This window comes from Podarcis melisellensis (genome assembly GCF_964234715.1).
Source record: "Podarcis melisellensis genome assembly, chromosome: 8".
NCBI lineage: Eukaryota > Metazoa > Chordata > Lepidosauria > Squamata > Lacertidae > Podarcis > Podarcis melisellensis.
In genome coordinates this window covers 30,279,573-30,291,872 of record NC_138540.1, presented here as the reverse complement: position 1 = coordinate 30,291,872, position 12,300 = coordinate 30,279,573, and the positions used below count along the sequence as shown (strand labels likewise).

Here is a 12,300-nt window from a genome sequence, read left to right as displayed (position 1 = left end):
AATGAACTGTTTATGACTGCGGAAATTTCAAACAAAAAAATCTCTCCTTGTTCCCCTGCCCCTCCTCTATTCTAAGATTCTGCCTGTGATCTTCATTCCTCCAGCTCCACCACTCTTGCTCCTTCAATTTTTTTCTCAAAGCGGTTTTCCTTTTGCCTTAGTCCTCCTGACACTTTCTCCCAGAACACTTACCTGTTTTCCTCCAGGCCTATTTCTTCAGTGACATTAGATTAAACCCCTTTATTCCTAACTTAAATTAAATTTTAAGTGTGCAAGTCTATCTGCTGGGATTTTGATGATGTTGTCATTTGCTTCCCTCCCTCTGCTGTCTGCCCCACTGCCAAAATTTTGGTTGCAAGGTTATTGCAGCAGGGACACCTCTTTTACTTGTTGTTGCTGTTGTTGTTAACACCCATTATAATACCTGATAATAAAAACTGAAGGCAAATGTTGCATTTTCTCCCCCTTGCAAAGATTTCGTCTCTGGAAAAAGAACAGCCAAATGCAAAGTCCATCTTGCTGTTGACAGAAAAGAGTGCACCCCATGCTGTTGGAGTAATGCATTATTTAAAACGCACAGAAACCAACATTCCACCTGAATTATGCAACTTTACATCTGGAGTGCTGGAGGCCAAAGAAGACAGAAAGAAAGGAAGACCTCTCTGTCGCTACCTTAAAGCATATGGAGTTTGCAAGTAAGAAAATACCTGTTAGCTTAGCAACTAGTTTCCTACCTTTAAAAAGACAAAGGGAAATGAAATTACTTATTCAATTCTTAAATGATATGATCACTTAATCACTTGGCAAAAGCAGATTGTCCGTTGTATGGCACAGGCATTCCTGTCAATGCTTTGCCAGGGCTATCCACCTGTTCCTCACCACCACCCTTGGATAACGCAAGGCAGAGTGGTGGTGGGAGGAGAAATGGCTTGTTCTGCTCTAGAAGAAGAAAAATTGCACAAGGAAAGAAGTGGCTTAGAAAAAAGGTTCTGCCTTAAAATCCTGTGGAGAGGAAAAGGTTCCTTTGAGATTCTCTGGTGTGAAATTTATGAGGTAGGGTTGTGGGAGAAGCTTGATGGACCATTGATCTCTTTGGAAAGATTGGCCCAAAATAAAGATTGAGTTCTGTGAAACAATTTTTTTAAAAAAAAATCTGGCATATGGGGGGACTATTCAAAAATGTATTTTTTACTTGTTCTCTGAGACTGTTACATTTATACCAGCACCCAGAGTCTGCATCCTTCAGCAGTAGCTGGAGAAGGCATAGAGACCTTATAAAGAGAAAAATGCATAACTTGTAGACCAGGCTTCCTCAACCTTGGCCCTCCAGATGCTTTGAGACTACAATTCCCATCATCTCTGACCACTGGTCCTGCTAGCTAGGGATCATAGGAGTTGTAGGCCAAAACCATCTGGAGGGCCGAGGTTGAGGAAGCCTCCTGTAGACAGTAATATTGTGCATTAACAAAGAGAAGGCAATTCCAGGGGTGATTATTAAAACACTTGGAAATGCACATTCTGGATTTAGGCTGTGATTTTAACCTAAGTGCATGAGCTGTTCCACCAAACTACAGTCCTTTCGATTTCTCCAGGGAATCATGTGGAATTTAAGTGAGCCACCTCCTGTATGGATGGCTACTTTGGGGCTCACATAAGTCTTTCTTTCTGAATTTATTTCTGATGGTGAACTGGTGTGCCCTAGTGTACAGTTTGGGAATTACAGCTCTTGAGTTTTGTGAGTCCTGCATTCTGCATTTTTTCCTGCTTTCCATGGCAGTTATAGGGATGGTTTTCATTGGCTTCATTCTTGCAAGCAACCGTAAGCCAGGGTCAGAAATAAGCCATTGCTTTCCATGAGCAGCCAGGGTACTCTTGCACAGATGCTCCTGCTCTGCCTTGCCTGCCTCTGGAAGAAACAAGCAGTGAGGCTTGGTTTAGCATTCATAGAATCATAGAATAGAATAGAATCATAGAATCATAGAGTTGGAAGAGACCACAAGGGCCATCGAGTCCAACCCCCCGCCAAGCAGGAAACGCCATCAGAGCACTCCTGACATATGGTTGTCAAGCCTCTGCTTAAAGACCTCCAAAGAAGGAGACTCCACCACACTCCTTGTAAGCAAATTCCACTGTCGAACAGCTCTTACTGTCAGGAAGTTCTTCCTAATGTTTAGGTGGAATCTTCTTTCTTGTAGTTTGGATCCATTGCTCCGTGTCCACTTCTCTGGAGCAGCAGAAAACAACCTTTCTCCTTCCTCTATGTGACATCCTTTTATATATTTGAACATGGCTATCATATCACCCCTTAACCTCCTCTGCTAATGCTCAAGAGTCTGTTTCTCACCAAACAAATCACAATGTCAGCCAAGGAGAGAAACATCCCCCGAGTAGTGGGTCATATGTAGTGTTAAGCAAAACGTCTTAGTCTGTCTCTTCCAGATGCAGACAGGCGGGCTGAAGTGGAGTAGAAGTTCTTTCAGCATTGAGTACTGGCATACTGCACAGGAAACTGTGGTTTATTTCTGGCTAGGGCTTACTGTTAAATACAAAGCAGGCCAACAGATTCCATTTACAGGTGTCACCCCATTTAAGCATGATTGATTCACCCATGACTGCATATATGTGTGGCACCTGGAAAGGAATAATTCAAACCCGGAAATCACGGGAGAGAGCTGGAGAGTCATCATGGCTCGCAAGGAGACATTCCCAAAGATGACGTCAGTGAGGATAGAGGAAGCCCAGAATAAACCAGAGGTGCAGCTGCGCTTTGTTTATGTTTCTCAGCCTAATAGCTGGTGTGGAAAGGGGGGGGGGTAGTGCTTTGCTGCACATCTCCCATCCTCCTGCCAGCCCTAAAGCTTCAATTCTAGTTGTGGATATTTTTGGATACAGTATTTTTGGTATGGATTGAAGAGACAGTGACTTGGACACACTTGGAGCCAGTGTGGTGTAGTGGTTAAGAGCGGTAGTCTTGTAATCTGGTGAACCGGGTTCACATCTCCGCTCCTCCACATGCAGCTGCTGAGTGACCTTGGGCTAGTGACACTTCTCTGAAGTCTCTCAGCCCAACTCACCTCATAGAGTGTTTGTTGTGGGAGAGGAAGGGAAAGGAGAATGTTAGCCGCTTTGAGACTCCTTTGGGTAGTGATAAAGCAGGATATCAAATCCAAACTCTTCTTCCAAACTCTTCTTGCAATGCGCTCTATGTGGGTCTACCTTTGAAGGTGACCCAGAAACTACAACTTATCCAGAATGTGGCAGCTAGACTGGTGACTGGGAGTGGCCGCTGAGACCATATAACACCAGTCCTGAAAGACCTACATTGGCTCCCGGTACGTTTCCAAGCACAATTCAAAGTGTTGGTGCTGATTTTTAAAGCCCTAAATGGCCTCGACCCAGTATACCTGAAGGAGCATCTCCACCCCCATCGTTCAGCCCAGACGCTAAGGTCCAGTTCTGAGGGCCTTCTGGTGGTTCTCTCACTGCAAGAAGTGAAGTTACAGGGAACCAGGCGGAGGCCCTTCTCGGTAAATGTGCCCACCCTATGGAATGCCCTCCCATCAGATGTCAAGGAAATAAACTTGGGGACTTTTAGAAGACATCTGAAGGCAGCCCTGTTTAGGGAAGTTTTTACTGTTTGATGTTTTATTAGGTTTTTAATATTCTGTTGGGAGACGCTCAGAGTGGCTGGGGAAACCCAGCCAGATGGGTGGGGTATAAATAATAAATATTGATTGATTGATTGATTGATTGATTGGGTGCTTAGAGGGTATTCCCCACTTTACGTGCTTTCACTTGTGCCAAGAACATAACCCCTGCATAAGTGAGGAGTCCCCTGTATTCTTACCAGCCACCTGTATTCTTGTCACCTTCCTGGCATTTCCTGAACTCTTTTTATCATTATTCTGTCACAGGGATAAGAAACGCTGTCCAGATCGACATCGAGTTAGTTTACAAATAGATATGCTACAAAAGGCAACAAATGAAACTTTGCCTGCAACTGGAAATGTAACGGTAAGTTAGTAGTACGGCTTCATTCTTGCATCTTAAACATGCTGTATCTATCTTCTGGTGGAAGAGAGTTCAGGCCCCAGAGCATGAAAGAATCAGAGCTCCAGATAATTTCTTATGATCGTCTGATCACAGATCTTCTGCCTTCCCAAACTTCATTTTACATAATAAAATGAATTTTCCACTGCAAATCTTTCACAGATGATTCCCCCCCCCCCATAGCTGTTTATGCTGGCAAAAGTAAATTGAGCTTTCTTTCTGGAAACTGGACTGTGTTTCATAATAGGCATAGTTGGGAACCGGAGCAGCAGTCCTTTTAGTTACTGTAGGAAGATACCTTAGATTTCCCCCCAAATTTTTGGAGAACCTATGGTTGCAAGCTGCTATGTATAAATCAAAATAGACACGGGCCTTGTCATCACTGTTGTAGTATATTACTCAAATTAGATGTGAATGTTGAAGATCTGTTTGTTAACAATCCATCTGCTGCAATCAGACAGAAAGTGGGGCAGAGCAGCACTCAGTCTGATTTTAAGCTCCAGAGCAGAGTGCAGCAGTCAGGGGGCTCAGACTCTCACAGCCCTCTTTCAAGGTATTGTTCGCACTTGGGGAACTAATGCTGGAAGAGAGCCTGACTGAGAGGTTGTTGATTGGTGATACAGCGAAGGAAGCCTTGGGGGGATGCAGTCTCTCACTTCCTCCTTTTCTCCTTAAAATGGACCACTTTCCTTACTTGCAAATTCTGTATAATTCCAGTAGGTTTGGATAAAACATACAGAGGTCCTTCACTTGCATGTAGTTTAGGTCTCAGAGACTTGGCTCGTGTGGGAGAGAGAGGGAAGGGAAACAATCAAAGAAGAAGAGATTTGTTAAAAGTGCCAGAAATGAGGCCAGAACATGAGAAAAGTGCACCCTCTACACATGCAAGGATGTGGCGAAACCTTTTGGAATGTTTATTACAAGATATGTTTTACATGTTGGTATGAGTTTTCTTGTTTGTTATTATTGCAGTCTGAAAAAGAAGAGTGCTGGAAGCAGGTGAATTTAAAACAAACATTTAAATCCAGTGACTTGGGAATATGCCTATTTGCTAAAGTTGCAGCACTCCTTTTCACATGTATTTTCCCCCTTTCAGATCCTCCCTCTTTTTATTGTGGATGCCACAAACTACTTTGGCCGCATTGTCAGTAAACAGAAAGATCCATATGCAGCTCTTGCCGATGAAGTGAATGCATATTATAAAAAAGCTAAGAATCTTGTCCCTGCTGACCCATTAGAGAAGCTAGCAATGTATGGATTACGTGAAGAAAACACTTTCCACAGGTAAAATGTTTCGCTTCTTCTGCAAACAAATTTTGGTATAATCTAGCCTAGCGGTTTTCTATGCCAGTAAAAGCTATTCAGACCTAGGCACAGAGATGCATAGCTAACAATATAATCTGTACAACATAATTTGTAAAAGTTCAATATTTCTGGATGGATTGCTTTATACAGACTTGCTTGGATCCCCCACTCCTTTCTTTATGGGTGCCCATGGGATCATCTGGGAAGCACGTAGCCTCAATATAACTTCCATAAAAAATGTAAACACAAACCTTTAAAGATAGATTTGTGCTGGAATGGCTGGTACAGGGGGAAAACTGTGTGATCCGAATTCACTGGTGTCATAGGCACTGTACAGTGGGTGCCTGTGAAGTCATGAAGTCTCATTAGCAGAACTCACCAACAATGTTGCTGCTACAAGGAAGGGAGAATTGCATTTTAACAGCAGAACTGAACTGCAGTTTTAGTCCTAGATTTCTTGAAATCTGGAAGGAAGTTTACGAGTATAGCATCACCTCTTAAAGATAAAACTTCTATACAAACACATAAGAATTCTGTTTGTTTATCTTACCTCATATGTTGGAAATTTTTTAATTTCCCTTTCTTCCATTCTGTTACAGGGTCCAGGTGCTTGAAGTACCATCCAAGGGAGAGAACTCTGTATTTTATAGCGTTCATATCAAGTATATAGATGAAGGCAGATTTGGTGAAGTTCAAAATTATAAATTGCTTTACTTACCTGAACAATTCCAAGCTTTGCCCCCTCAAGCAGTAGAATTTATTGTTTGTCGAGTTAAACCCATTGATAATGAAGTGGAGTGGAATCCAAAAGTAAGTTTACTCCCTTTTCTTACCTTCATTTGTGTTATGGTACACAGAGAAGTCGGTGCCTAAACTTGTTTCAGTAATGGCCAGCTATTTTTTTGTTTTGTTTTTTTTAAAACAAATTTTTGCAGGTCACTAGCCTGTATTAAGCAAAACTTTTGATATCTGAGGATTTTTCTTTTTTGTTAGGTTACGAGATACATTAATCAGATGATCAGAGGGAAACCTCATGAAGCAAAAATAGTACTTGCTTTGGGAAACACAATTTGGGTGGATCCAGTGGTATGTAGCAAAACATTAAATACTTTATCTAACTGCCTAATAAATTCCAAAGTGAACTTTTTTTAAGTTGGCACTGAGGAGTATTCCTTCCTTCCTTCCTTCCTTCCTTCCTTGCTTCCTTCCTTCCTTTCCTTCCTTTCCTCCCTTTCCTCCCTACCCTCCTTTTGAATATGGGATACTTTGAATGTGGTACGAGATACTTGGTTTTCTCAGGTTTGCCACATATACCACTTTGATCAGCATGCTCCCAGCTTGGTGGTTGTATTATCAGGTGGTTTTGCTGGGATATTATGGATTTAAGGACCGTGAAAAGAATTATTCACTGAGGTTTGATTTAGAAGTCTCCAGTACTGCCATCTTAGTATTTTAACAATGGATAAACAGATTTTACAAAATGGTTTGGAAAATCTTCCCAAACATTTGAGCTGCTAGTTTTTAAAGGCGGCATTATTGACACAGCACCCTTTTCACAGTGGGCAACTTTGGTTTTAAGAAGCACTTAGCCACATCTGTATTAGTGATGAAAACATTAATAATTTCTCTAGTGGGAGATTTCTGTGTCCAAAAGCACAGAAATTTTGGCTGGAAATTTTTGCAGTCCTTGCGGATCATCACAGAGATATTGAAATAGAACTGGGATTAGCTTTGCTCTTTTTATTTAAAGGGTGCAGAAAGGATCTCCCTTGTAAGAATCTGATAAACCACCTCCTTGTGGCAGCACACATGCATCTGGGATTAGAAAGATGCAGACAGATGTACCATTCACAAGTGGTGTGATAGGGTATGGTACTTGGTTTGACTGTGATGATCAGTAAGGATTGCAAAAACTTCCTGCCAAAATTTCTGTGCTTTTGGACACAGGAATCTCCCACCAGAGACAGACCAATGTACCAATCTAAGCCATATCTAAGGGCTCTACTCTAGTTGATAGTTGCAGCAGAAGGAAGGAAGATAAGGTCAGTTTCATAGTCATAACTAGGAAGTTTGAGGGATGAAGGAGCTGCAAACTAGTGGTGTGAAAGCAAATACTACTTCTTCACAATTAAATTTCAGGTTCGTGTCACCAGACTTCTAGATCTGAAAACGTCTATTAATGAATACAATATTCGTTCTGAGATCCTGTCTACTGGAATGGGAACTGACAACCCAGATCACATCAGTGAACTCCAGAAGTTATATAGAGATGCTGAAATGGTTCAAGAGGAAAAGGAATTACCTGCATTGTAAGGGAGTGACTTCAATTTCTTTTTTTAAATAATGAAACTTTAAATTTTCAGCTAAAGGAAGTGTGTGTACTAAAATTAGAAGGTAACAGTTCAATGACATATTGAGATCATAACAGAGGCTAAGGGATTGCATTAGCTGGCGTTCTGTTCTCCTTAATTTTATACCACTTACATTTTAATAACATCTGTTTAGGTAGTTTTCAGGGGTGTTGCAGTATCATTCTCAAACTGGGGTTGATCTGTTTGATCATTAATTACTTGGTTTGATGTTGGTTTTACTGTATTTTACAGTTTATGATGTGAGTCACCTTAGGATGGCTATATAGTCCTTGAAATGCAATGTATAAATAAGTTAGTAGGGCTTTTGCTCTTGGATACATATGGACAAACTACTCTCGCTATTCTGGTAACCTCTGTTGTTGAGCTTTCACCACATTTTCTCTGAGAGCCCTCCTTGTTTAATAGATTCCGTTCCAAAACTTGTCTTGGTGTGGAATGTCTTGAGTGTCCGGGGTGGGTGTAGCTTGTTTCTAGTGTACTGGAGTCTCCAATTAGTTTCTAAGGCTGAGATTGAAGCTTCCCTCCTAGGTGAGTCCTTTCCCAAATGTCTCTGTGGTGATTCCTTTTTAAACCAGAAGTTTGGGGCAGGCTGCATTTGAGCAGGGAAAGGCTGTTTAACCCTTTCTTCTTGTGTCATTTTCTAACTCAGAATCAGTGTGCCCAAGCTTCTGTTGCACCCAAAGGTAAAAATCTTTGCACCAGAGGATTAAAAACAATGCAGGGAGTATAATTTTTGAGCAGGAAAATGACACAAGTAGAAAGTATTTCATTGTCCTTCCTCATCACAGCCTTTCTCCACGCAGACATTCTGCCCCAAGCTGGAGGTTTAAAAAAGCAGGAAGAACTGCAGAACACATTGAAGCCTAAATGTGCCTTATATTGGCTGGAGACCAACATCACTCGGTGTCTGGACTGCTGCCCATCCAATGAGTAAAATGTTCTTTTAAGCAAAGTGCACTGTAACATCTCACACACCCCTTTTAGGATACATCCTCTGAAGTATGGGGTGAGTGAGCAGGCCAAATCTCCTTCACAAAGCATCTTGGACCAGGCTACTCTCAATTCACAGGCCTCCAAAGAACAAGCTGTATCCAGTGTGCAGAATGATGTGCAAGAGGGTGATGTTATTATAAATCAGAGTTTTTCTCAAGAAACTTTACAAAATCATCATGGTAAGTATGTTGCCTTGAAAGGACCTTTATGATTGATTGATTGATTGATTGAACGTGTGTGTTATCTCCAGATAATGGAATGTGGCATACACACTGCCTTCCATGTCCAATTTATCCTCACAACAACTCTGTGAAGTAGCTTAGGCTGAGTGTTAGTGACTGGTCCAAAGTCACCCAGGTGGCTTCATGGCTGAGTGGGGATTACATGAAAAGAGTTGGCTTCGGAGCCTAAAATTAATATGCAATAGTTTAAAGGGCGCAATATTATAGGATATATAATATAGCTCAACAATTGCAAGTAGTCTTGGATAAAAGAAATAGTCTTGAACCCATTTCAGTCTGGATTCAGGCCTGGTTATGGGACTAATTCAGTCTTGGTCTCCCTAATGGAGACCTTTATCAGGAGAAAGATGGGAAGTGGGGCTCTGTTACTCTTTCTTAATCACTCAGTGACTTTTGAAATCATTGACCATGGGATCCTTCTGAACTGACTTAGTGCTAGGAACCTTCAGGCTGGATGTAGGAATCAGACTTTTAGTGTTGTGGCACCTCCCATTTGGAATGCCCCGCTTTGAATATTGAGACAGGTTGTCTTTTTTGCACCTACTGAAGATCTTCCTCTTTCAACAAGCCATTTAAGTTAATCTTTTCCAGGCTGTATCTGTATTAGAATTGCTTTTAAGGAGTTTTAAAGTTTTTTTGTTTGTTCTATTACTTATTGTTTGTGCTCAGGATAGGCAGATATAAATTTAATAAATGGAATTCAACGTCATACTAATATGATTGTTCTGTCAGCGCACTCATTTATGCTTGCTAGGTGGAACACACACCCCCGTGTGTTCTGGGGTGGGGGAGGGTACTACTGATCCTCCAAAGCCAATTTGGGGGTGGGCTAGTGGAACTCCCTGTGCTGGCTTCCACTAGCACAAGTGTTAGCTGAATCTGGCTCCGTTATAACAATAATAATGAATTGCACTTACCAGTTGCTTTTTTATATACAAAAAGTAACCCAATGCAGCTTGCCAAATGTGAAATCTTCCAGTTGCCCATATAGCTTTACTGAAGTCCTGTATTTACAGTGTGTGCTGTGTAAAATTAATTTGTTCTGTCTTTCATTTAGACAAAATGACTGCAGCTAAGAAAGCAGATGAATGTCTACAGCCATCTTATGAATGGTATCAATTTTAATTGTCATTCCCAGTCCAAAGTGCTGCGACCTTGTCTAGAAAGTGTTCAAAACTCCCATTGTTCTAGGCGCATTTTGCAACACAGAATTTCATTAGCGCAAGTAGTTTCTGAGCTCTGGGCACAGTACTGCACCTAAGATTTCAGATTAAAACTGCAGAGCGGAAGGAAAGGAGGACCCTTTTCTGCCTCCCCACTTCCAGCTACTCTCTGAATACTGGAGAAGAGACCCTTTTATGAATATTAGGGGGGTGGGCAGGGGAAGATTAGACCATGTGGAAAATGAACATAATATTTTAGCTGCAGTTCGTTCATTTTCAGTCTTGTATTGTTATAAAATAACGCACCTAGTCATTCCATTGTTGCACCCATAACCTAGCTTTAAGGTGGCATTTAGCTCCTAGCTTTCATATCTGTTTCTAACACTGTCTAGAATGGGAAGCTTCTTCTTTCACTTAGCTCTCTCATCTGTTTCATTGCTTAATTTCTCTAGTCTTCAACTTGTTCTGACAGTCTTTTTCTCTCCCATCTGCAGCTCTCATCTTCTTGTCTGTTTAATATATCAAAAGTCTTTTTTGTTATTCTGAATGCTTTTTCTTTTTGTCAGTTTGCATCTGCTTTCTCCCTCAGATCTCCTAGGCACTGTTAGGGTTATTAATGGAAGCAAGGAAGCCCAAATCAGGGCACCAGACCATCAGTGGCCTGAGACAACTGTCAGGGCCTCCTCTCCCCACCTTCCCTAGGGCTGTCTAAGGACATGGGCTCTGGGAAAAGGCAGAAGCAAGGAAGAAGTCCATTTCAGGGAGCAAGTGCTGACAGCTGGTCCTGGCAGGGCGCCCTCAGTGCCCTAAGAGAACTGATGGAACAGCCCCACCTTCTCTGGGAGTCTTTAAGACCTTTATATCCCGAGGTAGGGCAAGGAAACCTATGCCAGGGAGCAAGTACCACCAGCAGCTGAGAAGCCCATCAGTCAGCCAGAGAGGAATCCCCTGCACTATAGTTTATACCATTTCTTTGTTTTAGTATTTTTAAGTGATAAACTGCATTGGGTCTTGGCAGGAAACAATTGCAATTAAAACATGGAACTGTTTTCTGGAGTCCTCTAGGAAAAATCACTCACTATGTGTGAACCAATTGCCCAGCCTGTATGATAAAAGTTTGGGATCTGTATGGTCTGTTACAGTTTTTTGTTTTGTGGGACAAGGGTATGTATGAAAAACCAGCTTCAGCCATATTTCCATTGCAGAGCATTGCCGTGAGGGGGGGGGGGACCCTTAATGGAGCTCCATCACCCCACCCCCGCCAATATACATCTTCAAGCTCTTCTGTCTAATTTGCTATTTTTCTGCTTGTAATGTTGATATTTTTTTCCACATGGGGGTTGAGTCCAACCACAGCAGTTAACCAGATGCTCCCGAGAAGCTCACAAGAAGGGCCCAATGAAGAAAGCCAGCCTCAGCTTTCCCAGGCATCTGCTAATCGGAGGTAGGCTGCTTCTGAAGAGGATGTGCCTTTATTGGCTGTCACTTTTGGCATTATCAAACCTTTTTACTATATGTTGTAGAATCGAGCAGTAGCATTACATGGCTTGTTAACTGAATTACTCCCAGGATATTGGAAATTCCTGTGTAGAATCCATTTTAACCACTGTTTTTCATTTTTTTAGCTTCTATCCATCAATAAAATGGTTTGAAAAGCAGGATGTTGTTGTTCTGAAGATAAAATTACAAAATATTACCAGCTACGATTGCAAGTTTTTCTCCCAGAGGATCATTTTCAGGTAGATAGGAAATATTTCACCAAAAAGGATAATAAAAAAATGATTTGTTTCTGTTTTCAAACTAATATTTTAAAATACTGTCAGTGCTTCTGTAGAAGACAGATTTTATTTGGCTGATATGGAGCTGCAGAAAAATATCATCAAAGAAAAATCAGCTTGTGACCTTAAGAATGGCGAACCTGTCATTACCCTTGCAAAAGAGAAGGCTGAACCTTGGTGCAACTTGCTGAAGCACAAAGTAGGTTGGACATTCAAAAGTGGCTTATGGATCTTAAAATATTGGCATGGTAGACTGAAGTATTCTGAAATGTTCCTTCCAACAGAATCCCCACGTCTCCTTTGATTTTGATTACTTGGATTATTCTGAAGAAAGGAGTCCCTTTTCTGCTGGTAAGCCACTAATTGCATTTTGTGTATACATGCCTCTTCAGTCATA

At 41.5% G+C, this 12,300-nt stretch overlaps 1 protein-coding gene across 6 annotated transcripts in view; it reads left to right on the top strand.

The window, feature by feature from the left end:
- TDRD12 (tudor domain containing 12) overlaps positions 1-12,300 on the top strand; it is a 59,139-nt gene that overhangs the window by 22,484 nt on the left and 24,355 nt on the right. For 5 of the 6 annotated variants that reach the window (XM_081922763.1, XM_081922766.1, XM_081922762.1 and 2 more), the window contains exons 21-32: positions 475-695; positions 3,915-4,014; positions 5,147-5,334; positions 5,955-6,165; positions 6,349-6,441; positions 7,495-7,664; positions 8,712-8,899; positions 10,020-10,074; positions 11,471-11,569; positions 11,751-11,864; positions 11,949-12,102; positions 12,188-12,254. In XM_081922763.1, the coding sequence (XP_081778889.1) occupies positions 475-695; positions 3,915-4,014; positions 5,147-5,334; positions 5,955-6,165; positions 6,349-6,441; positions 7,495-7,664; positions 8,712-8,899; positions 10,020-10,074; positions 11,471-11,569; positions 11,751-11,864; positions 11,949-12,102; positions 12,188-12,254 (1,660 nt within the window). The remainder of the gene's footprint in view (positions 1-474; positions 696-3,914; positions 4,015-5,146; positions 5,335-5,954; positions 6,166-6,348; positions 6,442-7,494; positions 7,665-8,711; positions 8,900-10,019; positions 10,075-11,470; positions 11,570-11,750; positions 11,865-11,948; positions 12,103-12,187; positions 12,255-12,300) is intronic. The other variant, XM_081922767.1, reaches the window with a different exon arrangement.